Raw genomic sequence first — 24,293 nt, 5'->3', positions numbered from 1 at the left:
ATCATTGGCTGTCCTATCGATTTTTGCACCGAAAAAATGGTCCACCGATCGGGAGAGAGGGAGAGTTTGGCAAGAAGCGTAGATATAGTAGGATTAATATATCTGGTACAGTCGTTCCTTTACGGAAGGTAAAGATCGATGACCCCAGGACGTATCTGGGTTAGTAGTCGTCGCCGATTCACGCGGAAACTTCTTCACTAGGAAGACATGCCATGGAAATCGCCAAGGTTAATCGCACTCGAAAAGTGAAATTCCAGATAAACTCGACTGGCTAAAAATTTCGTCACTATGCCGAAAGTTCGATGAACCCTTGCACGGGTCGATCATCGTTAATCCGAATTTTCCTCGGACAGAAGAGGATAATTCCTCCGAAGAGGGGTTTCCTTTGGTGCGCAACGTACGATATACATATAAAAATACGCGATACACGAGTGTTTGGAAGCTTGCTGGAAAATTGACAGAAATGTAGGATCTGGAATGATTTTGAATGGGCTGGGAAGCTGGGTTGGTCGTTGCTTCTTCGCTTCCAGTAGCATTAAAAGTATCACGCGCCGAGCGAATGACTTGTTTGCGAGCGCGGTGGATTTCGCTCACGTAACCTTGCAAAGATAGGATCAAGACCGGTCTTCGGGATTAGGATCGTGCACGGCGAGGTCGTTGACCCGCTAGGCTAAAGTCGGCTGATGTGCGTACGCAAAAAAACCAGTCATGGATATGACTTTTGGCAAAACGATCGTGACTCAGTCCCTCGTTCCTCTATGTTTTCCCCAAAAGTTCAATGGCCGCCCCGCGATGCTTTTCAACAAATTCCCTTTCGGGGAATTTCATTATCACAGTGGTAGCGGCAGGGTTGAATAAGTTAGCGAAGCTGCTAATAAATCTCTGCGTGCCATCCTCGCAAAGTTGTGCAAAGAATTAAAGTTGGAAACGATCGGCGCATGCATTTTGTTATCGCGCTCGAGGTCGGAGGGAGGGAAAGAGATGGGTGATTCGTGTTGTGGCATGGCCGAAGCACCGAAAGCAACGAGGGAGCAAGGGATGGTTGAAACTAAAAGCGAGGGGAGTTGGTGGAGTGCGCGAGAAAGCAAGAGGAGAAAGTTGGGACGAGGGTGGAACAGTGGGGTTGCGGGTCGAAAAGGGGTAAACGATAGTGAAGGGAGATATGGACGGTGCTGGAGAGTCCACTGCACATTTTGCGATAAAAAGAAAAACTGTACGACAAATTTTCTTTGCCAAAAACTTTCATATATATATACATCTAAGCGTGTATACGAGGAAAGGAAAAAATTCGAGCGATGATCCGAGAGTTTGGGAAAAAGAGTCGGGAGGAAATATTTTCAACGTTTGCTGCTCGAATTGGAAAACGGAGGAGAAAGAACGGAGAGCACGGTGAGAGAGAAAGAGGAAGGGTTGCATGCAGGGGTAAAAAGGAGCGAGCGAGACCGAGAGGGAGTTGCATTGAGCCGAAGGAGAGGGAGGGGGAGAGGCGAGGGTGGAAGGTGGGGGGGGGGGGGGTGTCGAGCGAGCGAGAGAGTGCGTGGCGTGGAGAAACCGAGCGTTGTCGGATAATGACAAAGGGGTAGAGGATAGTAGACTGGCTAGGATAGAGGGAGGGAGGCAGAGAGGACGAAGAGAGAGAAGGGGGGAGAGAGGACGAGTAGGACGGTGGAAGTGGAGGGAGTAGGGAGTAAAAGAGCGAGGAGGAGAGGGAATTTGCGGAGGATGAAAAGAGAGGGTAGACTCTCCGGCAACGGGTCGATTGAAAGCGCAGCGCAGAGAATGCACCACCTCTGCTCTAGTCTGGCAGCTTGCTGGCGCACACAGGGAAAGGCTGGCGTGTGTATGCGCTCGCCTCCACCAATACGAAGCCACGGGGAGGACGAGCCAAGCCGAGTCGCGTTGGGCTAGGTCAGGTCTACCCGAGTTCCCCACACACTACGTAAACGCCATCCGCGGAATTCGCGCGGACCACCCTTCCTGGCGAATCTTCGCGTCGAGAATCTCTTCGAATTGACAAATTCAAATTCGCGCACTGACCCAACAAAAATCTCGTGGACCTGCACAGTTTACGATATTCGCGCGCACGAGAAACGCCCTTGCCGAGACGCGCCCGTCCGTGTGCCGCTGCTGGTAAACATCGCAGCCTGTTTCTTCGCTTCTCTCTCTCTCTCTCTCTATCTATCTATCTCTCGTTGTTCCAGTGCTTCCAGAGAAATCCTTCTCTCTCTCTCTCTCTCTCTCCCCTCTCTGGATTTAGTGCAGTGGGAGTTATAGGAAATAGCGAGTTCTTACGGAGACTGGATAAAAAAGGCCAAAGTTTCCAGGAGGGAATATATTATAAAAGCGAGGGGAGAGTGTCGACCCGAGGCAGGAGGTCGAGAATCGGCCAACGACAGTTCAGCATCCGTATTCTCGCTCGATATGTCCTGATGATCGATAAGTGGCAGTGAATAGTGCGTGGGCGTCCTGCACGAAACTGGCAGCGATCGGTTTTACCGACCTTTGCCGATTCATGTTGAGGGAAACCGGCCCGCGAATCCCGGGGCAAGCCGGGATGCCGGTCTCCCTGAGGAATCACAGGATCACGCTAAGGATCTTCCTCACCTTCTCCTATCGATAATCACGCGGGCTGTAGGCCTACGCCAGTCCTGTACGTAATACAACTGATTTTTCTCTATTTCACCCAGAAACATTCTTACTGCGAAGTAAGAATTTTCTCGCTGATATACAACAAATTATAGTTTTAACTTACGAAAGTCTTTGCCTATGTTGCTATTTTAAAGATGATCAATGTGCAAGTTTTTGCCTCGAATCGTAAGAGTACAGTGTTAAAGTGTATAATCTCTGAAAGATAGAAATCTCTGTTAAAAGTGCACGGGCGGCACCAAAACATTGCAGTGTCCTTTCCGTGGAAATCGATTTTGTCACGACTCCAGTATTGCACGCGTTTCGAGTGTGGTAAAATTCTCTCCTTGCGATGATCGTTCCCGAAGCATTGTTACATTGCACCGTTGCGAGAGTAATAGTGACATAGTAAACGCAAGGAAATAATTGAGCAGCGTTCCGAACGAATTAAAGTTAAAAGCTATTGGTTTGAATGCAAAGTGTCAGAGGAGTGTAAAAATTGCGCAATCGGACTGCTCGATAACAATCGTGTCTATTATTATGAAAGATTTGTAAGAAAGATGTATCGGATGTTCGAGTAGCGACATAGTTTTGCACGGAAATCGAAATTATACGGGAAGCGAAAAGCTTGGCAATGGCGTGGGTGGGCTCCCGAGTTTATACCACCCTCTATTCCCTCCACTCTCCACCCCTTATCCTCCTCCCTCCACCGCACAGTCGATCAATGCGTGGACGGGTTTCACTTTCGCGGTGTTAAAGTGTTGCTCCACCGCAAATTGAAGACTGGGGGTGATTTTACCATTCCATCTTCTCCCACGCTTTTCCAATTTTAGCAACAATCAATGACGACTCCCGTGTCAATCAAACGCAATAAATTTTCTTCGTAGGAGTATGCCAAGCAATATATGCATTTTTATCGATAAAAACCAATGCTTCGTTCTTCGTGTGTGAAAATAAGTTTGCAAGATTCTAGCAGAGTCTCGTCGTATAAAAACTGCTTGATATAGGCGATGAGGAGCTTGTTAGGTGACCTGACTATCGAGGGTATGGCTGGATGAACGCTCATCTGGGATCACTCCGTTCTTAATGAACTATATATATATATATATATATATATACATATAGATTCTTCGTTAATTAGCATAAAAAGAAATTTCATCAATGTTGCAATGATTTTTTGTTACAGCAAAGAATGGAGGCTAGCGAGTGGGATCCCGCGACCTTGAGGGAGGAAGAGTTCGAGCAACATGCCGTGTACTTGGTACCGGACGTGGCAGTGTCACCAGGTGACACCAACCGAGCCGAGGCGTCGCTGCCAAGGAATCTGGTCTTGAAACCCTCGCAGGCCGTCAACGATGTACGTTCTTCCGCGAAAGAATCCTATCTCGAGAACCCCTTGGTGAGCGGGTGTCGCGAGCAGCGCGATGAACTAATCAATTATTCCCGTTTTCACTCACCATCACTCTTTTATTTCTTTGCATCAAACCCCTACGCTCACCTTTCTCTCATCGTTAAAGAAATTCTCATTTTATCAATGAATAAAATAGCACACACAACTCCCTTCATCTCTCGTTCAAAGTTTTCTCTTGTCAAAATCGCTAATCAGCTCATTTCTCAATAATCCCTAAAGACCATTGAATTGACTCGAGTTTTAATTTGATTTTCTTCTGCTTTTCTTTCTTCCAAAGGCATTGAGCGTATGGAGCACCAGCTACATTCCGAAGGGAACTCGTTTTGGGCCTCTAGTGGGCCAGGTCTATACGAAGGATTCGGTCCCAACGGATACGAACCGGGAATATTTTTGGAGGGTGAGTTGAATCTCGTTGTAATGGACAGGCCTTAGTCTCGTAGGGTTCACGCTTATCACGAGCTACGCGTTCGGTGATAAAGAGGGATTGAGGGAACACGAAGGAGAGGAGGAGGGGAGTGAAGCCCGCCAAGACCAGAAACTGGTTTCAGAGCTAGCTTTATGGCTAGCGAAGCCATTGATGCCTCGTAACTCATCAAATCATTACGATGGAATTTCGAATTCGCACTTGTGTATAAAACCCGAGGATATTCCATTAGTAAATTATTGGGTGGAATAATATTTCTCTCCTCTTTCTCTCTGATACGTGTATATAATTATTTGAAGAAGGCAAAAACGCGTCGTGCAACGTATATAGACGCGTAATAATTGTTTGGTGATTGCAATTAACAGGTGTACAAGAACAATGAATTGTTCTATTACATCGTCGGGTATGACGTCCAAAAGTCAAACTGGATGCGCTACGTGAAGCCAGCTTACTCATCCGAATCTCAAAACTTGATAGCGTGTCAGTACAAGGTAAGAAAGCTGCAGTTCCCCTCAGCTTGACCAATTAATTTCAAATGCCCGTTAATTAAATTTTATTTCGTTTGCTCGCAGATGAACATTTATTTTTACACGATCAAGCCGATACTTCCTAATCAAGAGCTTCTCGTGTGGTACTGTAGGGAATTCGCTCAAAGACTAAATTACCCATCGACGGGAGAACTAATGCTTCAGAGAATACGTAAGTTTACCGATATGAATGCTTTCTGTAAAAATACACACAGCCACGAACATGCGAGCTTATCCAATAAAAACATTGGAAAATAAGTGGAAATATTTTCTAGTTTACGAAAGGCGTTCGCAAATGACTCCGACGGACGGTTCGGTAAGGTCGGACGAGGGCTACCATTCGAATTACCATGACGAAATTCTGACGCCGCCCGAAGAAAGTAGCGAGTCCGACTCCGAGAACAACTACGTGCTGGACTTCAGTAAGAACTCAAAATCTACCATTTGCAGCAACGAGGTGTTGATGAAGCAGGACAGTGCAGTGACGAAGAACGAGTACAGAAAGGTGAAGATAAAAATTTCAAAGACTTATGGGAATCTGTTGGCAGCGAAGAGCATAGATGGCCAAGCAAAGGACAAAGAGCCTGAGGCATCGTTGAGCAGAGCGGTGACACCGGAAGAACAAAAATCGGTGTCGCCGATAGTTTTGCAGAAGAACACCGTACTGTCTAGCATGACCGAGGACGAGATTCCAGAGAAGGTTCAAAAACCTTTCTACGAATCCGAAGTGAAAGGTGGTCTTCCAGTCTCGGTGAGGCCGGCCTACCTGCCCAACCCGAGCAGCTCCATTTTGGAGAACATCCTCCTACGTAATAGCACCGATAACAACAATAACAATAACAGCAGCAACCACAATCATCACCACAATGGCACTCAGCATCACTTGCAGCATCACCAGATCCATCTGCAGAACCACGTGGACTCTGTTACACCCCCACCGTCCAGTCCTACGGAACTGGCGTATTCCTACAAAAAGTCAAATCATTACAGCAGCATGCTACCATGCAGCCCCGACTCTAGCTCGAATTTACCGATGCAGACAGATGCCTGTGTCAATTCCACCAGTGGAAATGGTCCCATGCCTCTGCACAGTCCCACCAGCAACTTGCACTCAAGGTTAGATTTCGTTGAATCGAACCATCGTCTCTGTATACAGCTCTTTTTCTTCCTAACCAGCCTATTCATTTATCTTCTTTCTAGTACGGGGAATCTGCACTCGAGTACTTGCAACGGTAACAGCAATTTGGGCCAGAGTCATCCCGGTGGTATTCACTCGTCGAACAACGCGAGCAGTTTGCACTCGAGCACGGGCGTCCTGACGTCCAGTGGAATTCTCACATCGACCAATAACTTGCAGCATTCTGGAGCAACGACGACCAGCGATTGCCACACGGCCAAGAGGAAAAGCAAGAGTCCGTCACCGGTGGCGAACCCCTCGATAGCCACTACGTCGACTTCCACGATACTCTACTCCAGCAACAACGGTTGTCAAATCGAGTCGAGCTCCATTTATCCCGGTCCCGTTGTCGCTGGTGCTCAGAGTGTATCTCCCATTTCACCCATACAATCACCGTCCTCGTATTCGTACGGACTCTACCATCAAGGCTCCACCCTGCACCACAACGTTACGCCTCTGTCGATCAATTGCAGCGCGTACTCACCGACGCCGAGCGGCAACTCCGTCTACGAAAGACAGGACGGTCGAAGGTTAGAGGCTGCTACCAGTAGTCATCAGTTACCGACTTCGTCCACCATGCAAATGGACGACAATCAGGCACTGATCGACGGTACCCACAACCTTCACCTCGGTCATCATCCAGGACTGACCATCCATGCGAATCCACCATCCCTCAATAGATACTCGCCAGCCAGTTCATTGTCCCCGGATGATCATGCCTGTTCCCAAAGTGGTTCCCTCAGTCCCAGCTCCCAGGGATCAAGGGGATACCGATCCCTGCCCTATCCGCTCAAGAAGAAGGACGGTAAGATGCACTACGAGTGCAATGTCTGCCGCAAAACCTTCGGACAGCTCTCGAACCTCAAGGTCCACCTCAGGACGCACTCTGGCGAACGACCGTTCAAGTGCAGGGTTTGCACCAAGAGTTTCACCCAATTAGCTCACCTCCAGAAGCATCATCTTGTACACACAGGTCAGTGTTTCCCTCGAAGCACAAAATCTGTTTTCGATCGACCAACGGATCTCTGTAATCGAGATGTTTTATTAAATTTGTTACGCAGGCGAAAAACCACACCAGTGCGAGATCTGTAAGAAGAGGTTTAGCTCGACGTCGAATCTCAAGACTCACCTGAGACTGCACTCGGGGCAAAAGCCTTACGGTTGCGATCTCTGCCCTGCCAGGTTCACCCAGTTCGTTCATCTGAAGCTGCACAAAAGACTGCACACGAATGAGAGGCCCTATACTTGCCAGGGTTGCGACAAGAAGTACATAAGCGCCAGTGGCCTCAGGACTCACTGGAAGGCGACCAGTTGCAGGCCGAACAACATCGAGGATGAGCTCGCGCTTGCAACTGCGGTTGAATCTCCTACCTATTACGAGTATGGTCCCGATATGAATGTTGGTACGTTCCATGAAGATCAGTTAAAATAGTCAATATGCGGGCACGCATGTGTGTGTGTGTGTGTGTGTGAGGGGGAAAGAAAGAAAAAAAGTAAAATTTTGTTTAACACGTAAATGTGTTTGTTTAAAGGCAACATGCCGAAAGACTGCGAGCTGGAGCATATGGAAAATTACGAGAGACACGGAAATTCTCATGGACCCCATTCCACGTCGCTACACAATCTAGACAATTCCGTGGGCAGACCAAGCGTGATAGAGACGTCACAGCCGCACATAATCGAGTGTACCTAAAGGTAGCAAGGGGTCCCGGAAACTCCTCGCTTCTCAGCGCAAAATCCAACCGTGGAAACTTAAGCGAGTTGCACGCGACGAATCTCCGTTCTTCGTCCCAGAGTGGCAGAAGGATCGACAAATACTCATTACTCGTTATACGCGGCTACTCCGATAGATCATTTTCCATCGCGACGACTAGAATCTACGATAGGCGATAAGATGATACGAGCACAAATCGAGACTACTTCATTCGTTGCAATATATACTTCATTCGCTATATATAGTATAATATACTTTCTTGCGCGTCGAGTCCCCGAGGAAACTATCACTTGTTAGATATTGTTGTTTTGTTGATAAGTCTTGTAAGCAAATGTTTTAAATGCTTGTACATATACATATATATGTATATATAATTGACTCTGTTGACTCGTTAATGGGACTTTGTTTTTTAGAGGTACAACCTTTGCTTAAGGCAATATAAGTAAGCATTGGACGAGGCTCGATCGAGCCCCGTTCTACATAGCTTTTGTCCTATTGTTCTATAATTCTAATCTAAAACCATCGAAGGCATTCCAATGCCCTATTCAAGAACGTGCTAGTAGAAATATACGTACGAGTAAAATAACGAAGTCGTCAAACTGCCACTCTGCAAGAAAAAGCAAATAAAGAAAAAACGAATTTTGAGAAGCACCGAGATCGTTTCGCGCTTCTCGAAGGTCGATTCACGGTCCATCCAAAGAGGTCGACGGGAGAAATGCCGGAAAATTGGAGAAAAAAAAATCCTCCATAAAGAAAATCTCTAGTTTGCTATTAGCGATTTCTTTCATCTTCCTTTATTCTTTCGCTGGTGCTCTCGGAGGATCCGGCGTTTCTTCCTAGACCTTTCTTCGACTATTGTCGATAACGAAATGGCGGATTTTGTCGGCACCCGCCAGCATGTTCAGTAGAACGCGAGCAAATCGAAAAGTTACGCGATGAACAACCAGTGACGACATGACTGCAACTATACGAGACCTGTACCTGTAAATACTAACAATACTATTAATTATTCAATAATTTAAAAGATAACTTAAGAAACTCTAATTTATAAATATCTTTATACATACATATATATATATATATATATATATATGTAACGCAATTGAAGGAAGAGGTAGGCTGCGCTCTGCGATAGTTCGGTGCAAAGCTTCCCAGTTAGATAATTTATTACAAATCTTTACTATTTAACTGTCAGAGCTTTCGAATAAACCTCTAAATTCTTAAGCACCTTCCCCCATTCGCGATTAATTAGAATTTAAATTTAAATTAAAAAGAAGGAAAAAATTATATCGACGTTTCCTTGTTGCCACGACGACTCTCGTAGCAATGACGAAAAAGTCTTTTTATATCCGTTCGTGGAGTGGTGCTGTAAAACCTGCAGATTTTGTTCAATTCAACAATCTCGAAATTATCTTCCAGCAGAGTTTTTCATTTCCACTCCTCGTTCGATCCTTTGCTTTTGCATTCTTTGTGCAATTTGAAGCTCAAATCTCTGTGCTCAAATATATATTCGATCGCCCCCATCCCCTTTCTTTCTTCCTTTTATCTCACAGAAGTAGCTCCCTACTCTCGTGACACATTTGCGAGGATCGTGCACAAATACTCGCTCCTAGAATGATCCTGCAAAGAGAAAATCATCAGCGATTTCAGTATTGGAGAAAAAGCTTTTATCGAAAAATTATTATTATGTCAGCCGAGATTGGGATAATGCGATATCGCAATACAAAAATCACGAATAATGCAATCTGCGTGAGACAAACTTATACACAAATATTATGCTACATGCAGATTTGGTTCACGAATTTCGAGAGTTAAGGTAATCTAGTCAAAGTGTCCAGAGAATGTATCTTAATCTGATCGTACTACATACTTGAATGTGTAAACTTTTATAATACGATTGGCATAAATATTACCTTTCGAAGGGAAAAAGTATTGCAAGTTCCTCACGCAGTTCATTTTGAGTATTTTCGTCCTTTTTTTGCGCAATCCATTTGTTATCCTAATCGACCATTTACTTGCGTATATGTATATTTTATTATATTCTTTCGATAATCATCGACACTCCCTCTCTATACTTCCACTAATTTTTAAGTAATATATAAAATGACTTGATCGATGTCATTCTAAGCGCAGTCTACCACAGAGAATAAGAATTCGATTTAAATCTTTACCGATCGGAGATTTGGGTTTCGAAAAGCGCAGGTGACCAAAATCTTGGCACACCGATCGGTGAAATAATATATATATATATATATATATATATATATATATTTAATAACGTATCGCAGATTGATATGCAATATACATTTTAAATCTCTAATGATTCTTTGACAATTGGAATTGAAATTGCCCGTTACGATACTCGAAGCATCCTCGATTAAAATGTTAGTTCAAGCACAATTTTTTAATTTTATAAATCAACAAACCTGCATCGTTAATCTGTTATCAGACATTTTATATTAATCTGTCGAAACGTTACAGGCAACGTGGATGAATCAGGCATATTATGGGATGCCGATAGGCTAAATAAGAAAAAAATATTAATGTACGCTATAATAGCGATGATTCGTCAATGAGCCAAAGGAACAAAAGTAATTGCAAAGTCTTGAGAATCCAAAAAAACTTAGTATTTAATGAAAGGTATAGGCACAAAATATCAGAGAAAAAAAAGCAAGTTAACACTAGAAAGATTTGTCTTCTTAGGAATCGTTATGTGTATCAATTGATTATTGTTTACTAAGTTTCTTAAAATTTTCGACTATTGCGATTACGATTTTTCTTGTATACGCAAAAATTCTATAGATCACTGGAACGTGTCAGAATTGTGGACCCCCTCGACTGATACATATGCTACATCTTCAATTATGACACTGCAAGAGGTCTAATTCCTGCGTATATAATTTGGATCCCTAAATTGATACTGAAAACAATATATGCTTATCTTACATGCATCACACAATTCTCCTACTGTAGAATATTTTTACTCGTAATAATTATTTTATTGACAGTTGAAGTTTTATTGTTCTATAAAATATATATTCATATATACATATATAAATATACGTACACGCATATATATTTATTTTTCATGAAATCTGCGTTTTCAGTATTGTTTTAGAGTTCAATTTGTCGTTCCGTACATTGCCTCGATACCCTGCATTGCCTGCACTACTATAAATATAAAGAACGCGGAAAAAAGGAAACCTAATGATTAGGTTTAAATTTCAAAGATTAAGGGAAATTGAATGATTATAGCAGTAGGGAGAAAAGTAAAGGAAGAGATTGTGTAAATACAAGTATGGCAAAGTAGAAGCAAAAACTAAGAAAGATAATGTCTAACGCCTCGGCAAACAAAAAAGCAATATTTAGTTCTTACCATTTCTTAATAATTAAATGATAACTTCAACTGTACTGTACACATATGTACACGATCGTACGTATTTAAACGACTATAAATTAAATGTTAATTATCCTTACACTTCGTAAATAGTAAATTGTTACGCATTTATTATCATTACAATTATTGAATAGGTAATGCTCAATTAGCATTTGTTTCTTAAAATAAAGAATAAATATATGGCTGTTGGATATTTATCTGCATATATAATTTCTTCCCTGGAGAAATCATTCTTTCTAAACTTTTTTATCATATATTATCTAACTTATATGTTATTTATTGTCTTATGAGAAAAATATATCAAGTTTCGATAAAAATATGAACTCGAATTTCTATAGAGCCAACAAGGCGTAATTTGTAGCCTATCTACGAGTTCATAAAAAATGCTAGGACCGCAATGATGCTGAGGCTGAATAAACAGAGTATACTCAGCGCCTACAGCATAGCGTATCCGTGTGTGTGATCCATGTGGTATGTACATACATATGTATACCAAATACCAATCCCTTAAATAGTTTCACTTCGAGAGTAATATAAATTATTCAGGTTGATATTACTGGCGCCATCTATGATTGTGCCAAGGTATTGATGGTGAGTACTGAAATGACCGGAATATATGGCATCCCTTGATGCATTTAGGAACCGCATTTATAAAGCCCCACACCATCAGTAACCCAAGACGGAAAAGTGCGTTTCAGCATATATTTTTTATTCAAAAAGACTTTAAATTTTATTATTTAAAGTTTTTCAATCCAAAATATATGTTAACTCGCGCTTTTTCGCTTGAGTTATTGATGATGACTGGTCCTATAATGCGGTTTCTAAATGCATCAAGGGACGCCATAAACATGCCGGTCAGTGTTGCCAGTACTGAAAACCTATATTTTACGTGACATATATTATAGAGTTTTAGTATTTGCAGACCGCAGTTAATAATCGAATGCAACTGTAGAGTATACGTGAGCAGCAATAAATAACTTCCACTCTTTCTTTCAGTCCTGTCTCTAATACAGCACTGTGCGTGCAGTATAATTTAAAATAACAAACTTTGCAACAACAATGGTTGACTCTGACTCAGATGAATACAGCGATTCCGATCAGGAAGTGAGTATATGATTTTTATCCTTTGCAGCAATAAAATAATTTTCCTGAACTTATAATAAAAACTATATACTTCTGGACTTATTCTGCACTTTCTAACCTCAATTATTCATATGTTTAGTTGCAAGTAGCTTTTGAAAAAGGCTTGTTAAAACCAGGATTAAATGCCATTATTGAATCGACCAAAAAAGTACACAAAAATAAAATCGTAAGTAAGTTTCTGATAGAGCAATGTAAATTTTATGTATTTTCACCTAATCGTATACTCTCTTTTTAGTCTGCTATGAATCGAAGATTAACTGAAATAAGACAAAATTTACCTTGGATAGAAAGGCTAGATATTGTAAATCCACCTGCACCTTTGGCACCAGAGTTGGCTATGCAGATACAAGAACAAGAGGTCAGACGTGCTAAGCAGTTGCAGGGTAATAAGAAACTGCCACAATTTGACCCAGCTGAAGATCCGGTATTAAATGAATTTAAGCGAGAAACAATGTTCCATCGTCAAGCACAGGCTGCTGTGTTAGAAGGGGTAGAAAGATTAAAGAACTTAGGTATACCAATTATAAGACCAGAAGATTATTTTGCAGAGATGGCAAAAACAGACAAACACATGCAAAAAGTCAGAGAGAATCTGATGAAAAAGCAGGTTATAGCTCAAAGGTCTGAGAGAGCTCGACAACTGAGAGCTCAACGGAAAGTAGGCAAACAAATGCAAATAGAGGCTACATTGAAGAAACATGCTGAAAAGAGGAAAATGCTGGAAGAAGTTAAGAAATTTAGAAAAGGCAAGAGACAAGATCTCGACTTTTTAGATGATAAAAAATCAAAAGGTAATAATTCTGACAAAAAGAAGATAAATCGAAAAGCTGAAGCTAAAATGAAAGCAAAAAATCAGAAGTTTGGATTTGGGGGTAAGAAGCGTGGCAGTAAAAAGAATACAAGGACCAGTTCGGCGGATATGTCCGAATACAAGCAATCACGTAAGCCTGGAATGTCTAGAAAATCAGGAAATGCAGCAAAAGGCAAGCAGAGATTAGGAAAATCACGCAGGGTGCAAATGAAGGCGAAAAGAAGGTGAAGGAGATAAAAATAAGAAATAATTGTAAAACATGAATGGTTTGACTGGCGATTATTTGAATAAATTGTTTTAATTTTTAAATATAATAGAGTCTTTTTTATTATATCAATCGTTAGAGTAATTTCATTGATGAAGATAAAGGGTAGAGGGGATATTGTCAATATAGGCAGAAGCAAATATAATGGAAGGCTTATACAGGTACATGCATAGGAATACGGTTACAGCGTACATTACAATCGTTCAAGCTTCCTCTTCGGTTCGGTGCTTGTATCCGAGATTCCTGTGTGGCCAGTGCGCATAATACATATGCATCGGATAGCCGAAAACGTGCCTTGGCAAGCGAAGATTGAAAATTTGTTCGCGAGCAGTAATTTAGCGCGTGCACACAGATCGCTAGAGAGATGTACCGTGCATGCACGCATACGTTATCAGGTGGAACGAAACAGGCCAGAGGATCTGGGGTAACAATGACAATGGTGGTGAAGTGTATATGTGTATTTGTTATTGACGGACAATAATACAGCTCTCGCGGATGGAGTTGCATCCATAGGGGTAGTTCCACCCTCTCTTTCTCCCTCCCCTCCTTTCTCCCTACCAGTGTATGTTTTTGCAATAGCCCCGGGATATTGTATTTAAATCCCACGGTACTCTCTCATTGTTCTTCGTTTTCGTTGATATGGACACATGGATGTTATGGGAATCTGCAACCCGGTAACAGCTGTTTCCAAAGACTCGTTCGATTTTCACCTTTTTCTGGTGATTCCATCAATTACTCATGTGTTTTAAGGATGAAAACTCACGATACTCCTCTTGGCCATCTATCGTGTAAAATGAATCCGAAAATATTTGTTTCAATCTGATGTAAAAATAGTCACTGAAAATAATGACGAAAGATGCCCAGCTAACTCGTGCCAAACCGATAATTTGAAGAATAAGATTACTGTACACCAATTATTTTCCTATCTTTATCCAAAACGCTATTATATACAGATAAAAAAATTGCTTATTTTAAAGTTTTCTATTGGCAAACAAATATCTTTAACGGCGTCTGACCAATATAAAGTTTCGAGTCGAAGAATTTTTAATTCTTAATAGCTTTTTAATTATGAACTAGATATACCAATAAAAAAATAACAACAGTTTTATCTTTAAAATCGCGTGCAAGCTCTCTTTCTCTTTCTCCCTATATATATATATATATATATATATATATATAAATATATTGTATGAAATTTTGAGGTTGGCATAAGTTAACCGTACACCTCGTATAGCAGAATCAAGTGTAAATCCCAATGATGGAAGCGGGTAAACAGTGTAGTAAAAGTCTTACTCAGGATGCTGCTTATCGGATAATTATTATTTTAGTCAAATTAATCCGAGTCTCTGGGCGCCGTAAGCGCGCTAAGTAGCTTTAGCGTGAACAATAATAAGGACCGAACCGAATTACCTTGGGCAAATAATTGTTTTATAATAAAGTTGTCTCAGTTCGGTCATTGGTTTTTTCCGTTTTCACGAGGGTGAACAAATCAATATTCGACTGCAGAACAGGCTTTTACATATTGACGAGAACCGACCGGCAACAACGCGACAGCCATCCTCCGTCGCCAGCTAATGGCCGAAATTTGTATCGCTATCTACTGCAGGCGATTTCACCAATACCAATTCGCCGATGGTCTCTCTCTCTCTCTTTCGCAGTGCCCTTTCGACCAACAACGAATATCCACGCGTTGCACCCGAAGTGAAACGCGTCGTTGATCGAGTATCAATCTCAATTACGCATTACTATCGACGTAGCTCCAATAACACGATACATCATATTCCTGCTCTGTACCATGCTACTAAGTCGTCGATTACTTGATTTTCCCTGACATTTTGCAAGCATCCTCTCTCGTCGTAACATATAATATTTAGCCGTCAGACGTACCGCATTCCTCTCCATCGTCCAATATAGGGATGAGAAAAAAGGCCCGGATGATCCTGAAGGAAGGCTGCATATTTTCCAATCGATGCATCGGCAGCACAGCGGGCGTATATTTGGACGTTCGGGGATTATTTCCCGTAGTTTCTCGTTGGTGGGATTTTTTCGGTGGGGGAAAAGGTATAGAAGCGGCACAGGTGTATCGTAGTATATGTATCTATACTGTACATAATGGCTTGTCGAAGAAGCGTGTACGTGAGCTTCGGTAAGGTTACAGGAAATAATACAGTCGGTGTAGAAGGCATGGCATACTTTAGCCGTCGGGTAGGTACTCGTGCGAGCTTGCAGGCGTTCCATAAAGCTCGCAGTAAATCGACTGTGAGCTGCTCCGCTGCTCGGGCTCTCGTGTTGCACGTACGAGGAAGGGGAAACTATTATTGAAATGCAGTAAATGGCCGTGAGTTTCAATTGCCCGCGGCTGCTTCTACCCCGCCGCCAGAAAGAGGGAGCTCTACCCCCCCCCCCCCTCCGTTCCTACCCCTCCTCTCACTTTACCGTCGACCCATCGCCTCCCCCTCCCTCTCCTACTCTACGCTCCTTCGCCAACCTTTATACACTGTACCCAGAGAATTACGAGAATTCGCAATGATTTGCTCTCTCTCCTAGATTCAAGATTGGTCTTGCACGTACAATCTGGGGCCCCTCTGTGCTTTCGCGTTCAATTTTATTCCCTTCCTTCTTTTTATCCCTGCTTTCTTCCCGTAAGCAACGCGGCTATCGGATCACGAAACATGTAAAACATTGGCAAGATTACGGTGGTACGGTGTATGTGTGGAGGGTAGTATTAATATATGAGCCATGAGGGGCCGACGCGCGTTAGGGGATGATGATGGTAGCGGTTGCCTCGGCTGTTTATTTGGCAGTCGCTCAGTCACGTCCTGGACAGGAGAACAAGAGCCACCGAAACGCGATCGTTTAAAGTTTAGGCAGAGCCAGAGGGGGAGAGACAAATGTGATATCGCGCGTCTCGGATCCACATCCACGACTGAATTTCAATGGAACGAATGATATTCAGCGATTGCCGGATCTCGCTAACGGAATTGGACTCGTGCGCGCGTCACTGCTATACCGATGGCTATGATACTGTGCAGTAGTCTCATCGCCAAACCCCTGCCATCAGTTTCTTCTTTTACTCTTCGACAATCCCCTCCCCCCTCCCCCTCCCCCTTCCCCTACCCACTCCTCATCCCTACTGATTAAAAGTACACTCGGCTCGGCTATTTTACTTCTCGCAATTATGAAAAATGAGTACCTCGACTGGAATTGGATTAATTAGTCGGATTAGCGTGCCGCGTCAGACTGTAGGGAGACTTCGATTGAAATCTGAGAGAGAGAAAGAGAGAGAGAGAGAGAGAGAGAGAGAGAGAGAGAGAGAGAGAGAGAGAGATCTCGAGTGTGCGATTAATGCTTACTGCACGTGCGTCAGTATCTACTGTGAAATCCGAGAAAATTTTCCTTGTTCGAGTGTACGTGTTTATTATAACGAATTGTTAATGCATTTTGTTTCGTCGTACACGGTATATATATGTATAGAAGCGTATATTACGAATATCAGAATGAGTTGTTGAGAGCTGTGGAATTATATATCGAGAGCCGGAGTTTTGTCCTGGCACGACGCATACGTCGTATTAATTTACTTGGAGAGTCTTCTCGAGTTTAGGCTTTTTTTAGAAATACATAAAACATATTATCATGCTAAACAGGTAATACGGATTCGCTTATCCAATCTCGAGCGTCCAGACGAATCTCATTAAGATTCGTTTCATCCCGTTCCCCTCGCTCCACTGTGCATCGAATTAACGGACGTAATATCGGTCCGCGTGACTCCTGCCAAGTAATCAAGCGGCAAAGCAGCTACTGCATCAAAGAATGCGCAATAAAAGAAAGGCAAATATCAATAGGGAATTTTCCGAAGAAGCAGCAGCAGCTACAGATGAAGCGGTAAGAGGCCCTCGGTTATTAGACCTTCTCAAATTAATAAACCCGATATTAATCGTTCTTACGTGTATTCTTTTTCTTTTCTTTCATCTTTTACTCTTTATTGCTGTAATGCTTTTAAACTCACACAACACAGGATAAACTGTTCCTTCTCGAGGAATGTTCATCAACCGCTCGTCGACGCCTGACAGATTTCAAATGGCTACGTAAAACATGTTTCCAATCCCTGATGAAATCAACGAATACTAACAAAATTGTATTAAACGAGAATATATTTTCCCTCTAATTAAATTAGACAAATCCATTTGTCGAATTTTTGGAGTATACTATACTTTAACGTTAAATTGATTATGTGTTATTTAAAAACGAGTGAAAAATGTATATATTTGGTAAAAGATTAATAAAGTTTGAAATATAAAATATAGGAAATAATATATTACATTCACGATACGAAAAAACATTGATGGAATATTTCTTTTACTGAATTTTGTATATATTTTTGAATATTTCGTCGTAACTGTGGAATTATTGACAATGTCCTTAAGACCATTCGTAGAAGCTTTGGAAAATTCGTTCAAGCTTATTAATTAACGCCAAATAATTAGCTCGTTCTGCCTTCCTGAAATATGCGAGTGATGCACTTGATTGGAAATTGCACAAACAGTACATGAATTCGGTGCTATGAATTTATAGTGATGTAATCATAATGAAACATTTCTAGTTATCGCGCAAGGTGAGAGAATGGCCAAAATAAACAGAATGAAATAATGTAAATCTTGGGATTCGCGAAAGACTTCTTCATTGTTAATAATTTGCCTTTCGATGCATTCAGAAAAAAGGGTCTTTACAAAGAGCGATCGGTCGTTTGAAATTTGGTATCGCAATTTGATTAGCGGACGGTTGCACGTATGATGATGATATCCTGGAACCATTAGCAGGAGAATGATCGTAACTCAAGTACCATGTAACGCAATCGCGGTAGCATCTCTTGCATAGCGATATCATTTTCTAGACTGACAGTTGTACTAATCAGCAATTTAATTTAATTCCAACGATCCGCAGCAGCAGGAACCTCGTGGCCATTGCAGGTAAAAGCTACCAGCACATAGAAATGTAGTAGGAATATGGAATTTGCCAGAACCTATTGCTTGAAAACGCGTCATGTTTTATGTTTATCGCGATAGAGCACGGCACATTTCACGGTGTTCCAATAGCTCGATAAATTTCGATTTGCGAGGAGAGATGGCGCATTACGATATCCATCCTATTGCTTAGCGCAATCGGGAATCAAGTCCGGGCCTAGGTAAATTTTCCGACATATATATATATATAGCTACAACCAGTCATTCTCCTTTATGTATATATATATATATATATATATATATATATGGGAAGAAAGTAGCAAAGGTATCCCTTCTGCGCAAGCTGGATATATCATGTAAAAAAATGAGCCGTAGCTTTAATTTAACTTGGCACGAATAGCGACGAGGGTTTAACGTTACGCAGCAAAAACGGTTTGCGTTCATTACATATGAATCTGATACGCAAAATCGTTTCTCGCGTTAAAAACGATCTGTAATATTCAGCGCGCGAGCCTCGAGCCCTTTAGGGCAGCAATTTCGTGTATGTACGCGCGTTTCAAATTCATGCATGAATAATAAATCTGTGTACACCCACCGGCAGTAATATGTGCATGCGGGTAACTCGACGGACGAACAGACGGACGAACGTTTATTTATGCTTTTTTTTAGTTGCACTGCTCTCTCCAACGATACGAATCTCTCGAAATTTCAAATCAAATGGTTCGCTCGATTTTCAAGATGACGGCGCAAAGTTTTCAGCGCGCGCGAGAGCTATAGCCAAAGCTTCATGCAGAAACGATAGAACGAAACATCAGCGGAGGATTAACGCGTTGAATAATTGAAGCGCTAATCGTTACAGATTATGGTCCGGGGCATTAGAGGATTACGCTTTGAGTCGGCGCTGTAACTATTTATTTCAATGATGTTAATAAAAGAAGGAGCGACGAGGAAGGATGGGATGGAGGCAGAAAGGAATAAGGGATTGAGCCTCGGTGTAATTATGATAAGGGAGGCTGGAATATTGTATGATATCGATCAGGCATCCGGCAGGAAATCCTCTTACTGCAGCTCACGCGAGTCTTGCTGCTGGGCCTGCACTAGTGGCAAGTTTCTAATTTTGAGCTTTCTCGTCGGCGAGCAACTAACTTTCGTCCTTAAAGCGCACGAGTGTGTACATTAAGGTCTTTGTTGGTAAACCCCACCTACTATAGTTGCCTCGTGCATCTTGCATCGCATCGAGCCCGCCACGGCTGATACCGGGGACTTCCTAATTAACTCTCTGGATTTCCTTGCACGCTCGCGTTGCAGTGTCATTATCCTTGCGTGCGTTAACGGGAGGCTCATCCATCCCCACCAATCGATACTCTATATGTATCTCTATATATGTATATATACCTTTGCTTCCGTGTCACATAGACATTTTTTTCTCTCTCTCTCTCTCTTCCCTTTTCTACCGGAATATCTCGCTAAATTGCCAGCTGATTTTTATAAAGATTTTTTGTCCTCTGTTAAATTCCTGCAAGCCTTTGTGCCATTCTTAGTTATGGGATGAGTACGAGTACCACGGTCCCCGGAGCATTCCACCTATCGAGACAGTTTCATATCAGGCAACTTTAAAGCCGCCGTCAGATGTAAACTTTATGCTCATCTTCCCCCAACTATTCTCTCTCTCTCTCTCTCCTCGCGTCTCGCCCTCTCTCGCACCCGCTGTCTCTTCCATCATTCTCGATTCTTCCGCCTCGAAATATAACGCACCTGGGGTACCTTTCGTTTCATTCGATAAGGGCATTAAAAACAATTTAACTTTACGAGAAACGATCGCCATTCGTTATACGGCTCTCATTCTTGGATCTCAATAGAAATTATTTACTGGCGGCCTCGGGAAAATATACCTCTACTTATAAACAATGAAGGACACGGAGGCACAAAAAATTTACGGACCTATTAGACCTATTGTGCAAAACAACATTAACCTCGATGCATCAATTGTCATTATACATTGCAAAATAGTATATATATATTTGTACATACTACTTCTCTCACTCTATCATTGTATAAATTTTGATTTATGTCCATTAATAGAAATAGACTACCTTGTAATTGCCATGCAATTTAAAACTTAAAAATTCGATAGCGATTTTCATGTTGTTTTTCCTCTCGTTTGGAGTAATATTTTTGTGCTTCTGCCAAAATTATGGATATACGTAAATCGCGGATTGACGTACGTATGAAGTATCGTATTTACGTGTATTTGTACGAACGTGAGAGATTTGATTACATGAAAACTCGAATTTCAGTTCAAGTCGAGCGTTATAATTAAAAAAAAAAATCAATGGCCTGATTTAGCTTAAAACGAGGGTTATTATACGAATGAAACTATAATGAATTTCGAACGCGATCGGCTATTTACTCCCTTTTTTTTATCCATAAACTGCTGTCGATTTTGATAATTATTGAAGTCTGTCGAATGTTTTTTCATTATTAAGAAAAAGTTGAAAATAAGAAATTGTTACATACCTATTTATTATTAATTCAGTTAATGCCTAAAATAATAAATATAGAGTAATACAGAGAATATGGCTGCTAGTTCGTTTGGAATCGTTTCATCGAAGGTTTCTTGGGGTTTTCGGGAAGTCTGGGCAGTTTCTGGCTGGTTACGTATCCCTTGCATCGTTTATGACGGGTTTCTGATTCGGAGATGAGTGTACGTGAAGCGCATAAGATATAGGGTCTCACCTCGGCAAATCTGCACGTGACCCTAATACGCGTTACCGCGCGCTCGGATTCACGCGTTTCCATGCACATCCTAAAATCTAAACACCCGCCTTAAACCTGGCCCACTGTTACGGGTCTGTACACCCTCGAAAATTCTAGCGAGCATTTTCACCGAATAATCGCATTCGCAAATATTACTGCAATCCAAGTGTAATTTGAGGGTATAGGAAAAAATTGTCTTCGCGAGAAATTACTTTGGATAATTTGCGGTTCGGTGAAAAATGTCAGGATGTAGTAGTTCCGGAGACAATAGGGGGGTAGTTGGAAATATACGCGGATGGGGTAGAAGGCGGTGGGTAGGGAGTGTGGGTGTGGGGGTTAATGGCAGACGTCAGACTGTATTAAAACGAAGACAATAAGAAGCTACGGCGACTGACAGCGGCATTAAGGACTCGCTGACGCGCTTGGTACTTGAGCGTCGCGGAATTAGAGTGGCTGTGTGGAATTTAACGAAGCGTCGCGGCGGGCTCAGAAATTTTCACGTGGTGGCGTTGCGAAAGTGGCGCTTCCGCTGCGCGGACGCTTTAAATCGTCCGGACGTTTTTGACGCTTTGTCAACGCAATTTCTGCCGAAACCGCCCTTATCACATTCTTCCCTCGGCATCCAATAGCAAACCCCCTCTATTTACGCTATACGTATAATCCAATAAGCATCAAACAAAGATGACAAATTTATGCAATGAACGTACCATTCATTTTAACCAACTCTCTGCCTAACGGCAATTCAATCATTTTTCGCGGACTGCAAAAACCCATGTGCTTCGTACATATATACAATTTAATCCTCCGGAGTGGCGGTATAGTGCTGATAAACTAATATGGTCTCAGGAGATTGTGGGATTAACTGGATATCCAATAGGTTTTCGATCGGTGGAGATTAAAAACGTATTCGTTATTAATTCGTCGTTTTATTTCTTCACGCTGCTGTGTTACTCGAGGAGGCGATTGTTAAAAAGAATTTTCAATGTTTGCCTCGACGCATACGCATCGAGGACACTGCGGGTTAATCGGATGTAACGATGGCAGGCGTAATTCGCTGGCTGGGAAAACGTAATAATTGCAGTTTGCCGAGCTTACGAAGCAGTATTGTTTATGGAACACCGTTAAGAGCCTCTTTCAACGGAACATTCTTGCCTTCTTAATATCTATTTAATATTTCTCTTGATTACTGTACTACCGTGTGAATAAGAATTGAAATCGTATCCGCAATGTTTTACATGTTTAGTTATTTGCACTTGCATCCATGTACATCTTTACTGTACATATTCGTGAAATTCCATGCATTGATCCATCAGGATTTTTGCAATAATTTATATCGCTTTAAAAAATGTTTTCATTTATTCATGGACATGTGTTTTAATATGTAAACGTTCAATTATTTCGTCATTTCATAAATGTCATCTGTACAACTTTTATTAGTTTTATTCTTACACGTCAATATATTGAAGTCTTGGCAAATATCACATCTGTGTATACATATAGTGGAGCTAGGCAAAAGTTTGCTGTATTTGACGATAATCAGCTTGCTTTGAGAAGTACGTTACGTTGGAGTGGCCTTATCGGTTTCACTGAATGGTCGGTCGAATTGGAAAGAAGCATAGAGGAGCGTGAGCAGCGACGCGACGTCCCAAACGAAGCGTGGAACTTGCCGAAGTGCCCATCCGGTCGGCAAGACTGTTGTATCCAGTGTCGAAGGCTGACCGGACTCTATTTCACTCTATACGAATGAAGGGCCTTACTCTCCTCCTTTTCTAGGCTCCTCTCCTTCCATTATGTTTCTCTTCCTATATTTCCTTTCTCTCACCCCCTCCCCCCCCCCCTCTCCCTCTCACTTTTCCCCTCGACGACCACAGATAAAGCTCCAAGGATCGATCCAAAAGCTCCCCTCCACCGACAAACCACCACCACCACCCCCAATACACGCAAGCGCACCTACTCGACCGTGTGTTTATTGTACTTCCCCTCTCTGTGTATTTAACCAATAAGCTTTATCACAGGGGAACTTTGTTTCCATTTTTTTTCCACTTGCTATATTACTCCAGCAGACTTATTTACTCATTAATGGGCGATCCCATTTTTCAGATTAATATTCAACGTACAGTTTATACTGTTTATCCGTATCGCTCATCTCCATCATACATAAACAATTTTCCCTGGACAAAGTAATATTGCATATGTGCATACATATAATTAGGTGAAATATCCGTTCGAGTTACGAATCGTATTGAGATAGCGGCATTACGGAGCGAATGCTGCGGAAAAGAGCAGTGAATTTTCGAAATGTCCGAGAGTTTTGTACGATCTCCTCGCGAATTTCCCTATTTCACGCCCGATTTCCTCGAACCGTGACGTTGCCTTGTAAGGTCAGCAGCGATAGCAGTGGCAACCGAGACTTTCGAATCGAGCGCGAAGACACGCCGATTTTCTATTTGCGAAACGATCCCAGCCTGAACGGTAAATCACCAGCCGCTGGCCCGCTCACTCGTGAAAATATCCCTGCACGTGAATCAAGAGACACGGTGGTGTTTCGACGGCAAGTATATATATATATATATGTATAGTCGAGCGCTATACCGTGTAACTTATACAGCAAGTTTAGTCATCCCTATTTTTAAATCCACATATCTCTGTGAATAAAGCACTGTCATGATTTAACCATAGCTTATTTTAAGAAGGTTTGCAAAGAGCTTTCGAATGAGACCTCAACAGTTCAGTTTTCGGATTTGAGCGAGCAGGTTCTACCCTCTCCCCGCCACCGCCTTCCCGCTTTCCGCCATGTTTATTTTGATTTGCCGAATCGGCCGCCGCGACCGGCCTTTCGAATTTTTCCAACGGCGACCGGGGCCGCGACCGGGCCCTTTTCACTTTTTCACACTTTTTGCGCACCCCGGTGCACTTTCCACGCTTCTCATTGATTATTTCGCCGAAATTCCTACTTCTCTCCATTCGGAATCCAAATTTATCCCAATATACAGTGAAATACAACAAATAATCGTGAAAAACCTCAGTGCCTGGTGAGCGTGCTGTGCTTGTGCTGGGAATCCGTGCTTCTCTCAATTCTTG

General features: G+C 42.1%; 2 protein-coding genes across 3 annotated transcripts; both read left to right on the top strand.

Annotated features, from left to right (window-relative positions):
• Nucleotides 1–472: 472 nt before the first annotated feature.
• Nucleotides 473–11,449, top strand: LOC136774020 (PR domain zinc finger protein 1-like). The gene is given in 10 exon segments (XM_066728050.1): nt 473–504; nt 2,202–2,650; nt 3,812–3,982; nt 4,314–4,433; nt 4,826–4,951; nt 5,033–5,229; nt 5,231–6,103; nt 6,188–7,137; nt 7,226–7,567; nt 7,697–11,449. Coding segments are annotated over 8 exon segments (2,934 nt in total). The 5' UTR covers nt 473–504; nt 2,202–2,650; nt 3,812–3,817; the 3' UTR covers nt 7,858–11,449.
• Nucleotides 11,450–12,239: 790 nt separating this feature from the next.
• LOC136774267 (probable rRNA-processing protein EBP2 homolog) lies at nt 12,240–13,537 on the top strand. Of its 2 annotated transcripts, none has more exons than XM_066728452.1 (3): nt 12,240–12,379; nt 12,498–12,584; nt 12,654–13,537. In XM_066728452.1, exons 1-3 carry the CDS (start codon nt 12,335–12,337, stop codon nt 13,455–13,457), a joined length of 936 nt encoding a protein of 311 aa, XP_066584549.1. In that variant the 5' UTR covers nt 12,240–12,334; the 3' UTR covers nt 13,458–13,537. The 2 variants fall into 2 exon arrangements, with proteins under 2 accessions (XP_066584549.1, XP_066584550.1); XM_066728453.1 differs by having other exon boundaries at nt 12,338–12,379; nt 12,498–12,588.
• Nucleotides 13,538–24,293: the final 10,756 nt, after the last annotated feature.

Source organism: Prorops nasuta, unplaced genomic scaffold (assembly GCF_024137725.1).
Source record: "Prorops nasuta isolate Cenicafe-Biocafe unplaced genomic scaffold, Cenicafe_Pnas_1.2 PNAS00006, whole genome shotgun sequence".
Lineage (NCBI taxonomy): Eukaryota > Metazoa > Arthropoda > Insecta > Hymenoptera > Bethylidae > Prorops > Prorops nasuta.
The sequence above is the reverse complement of the archived record's forward strand: the minus strand, read 5'-3'. Positions and strand labels throughout refer to the sequence as shown.

Excerpts from the sequence above, each read along its gene's own strand:
- LOC136774267 (XM_066728452.1), top strand. The coding sequence starts at position 12,335 with ATGGTTGACTCTGACTCAGATGAATACAGCGATTCCGATCAGGAA. Across the intron at positions 12,380-12,497 it reads ACAGCGATTCCGATCAGGAA|TTGCAAGTAGCTTTTGAAAA; the intron begins GTGAGTATATGA and ends TCATATGTTTAG. Across the intron at positions 12,585-12,653 it reads AAGTACACAAAAATAAAATC|TCTGCTATGAATCGAAGATT; the intron begins GTAAGTAAGTTT and ends CTCTCTTTTTAG.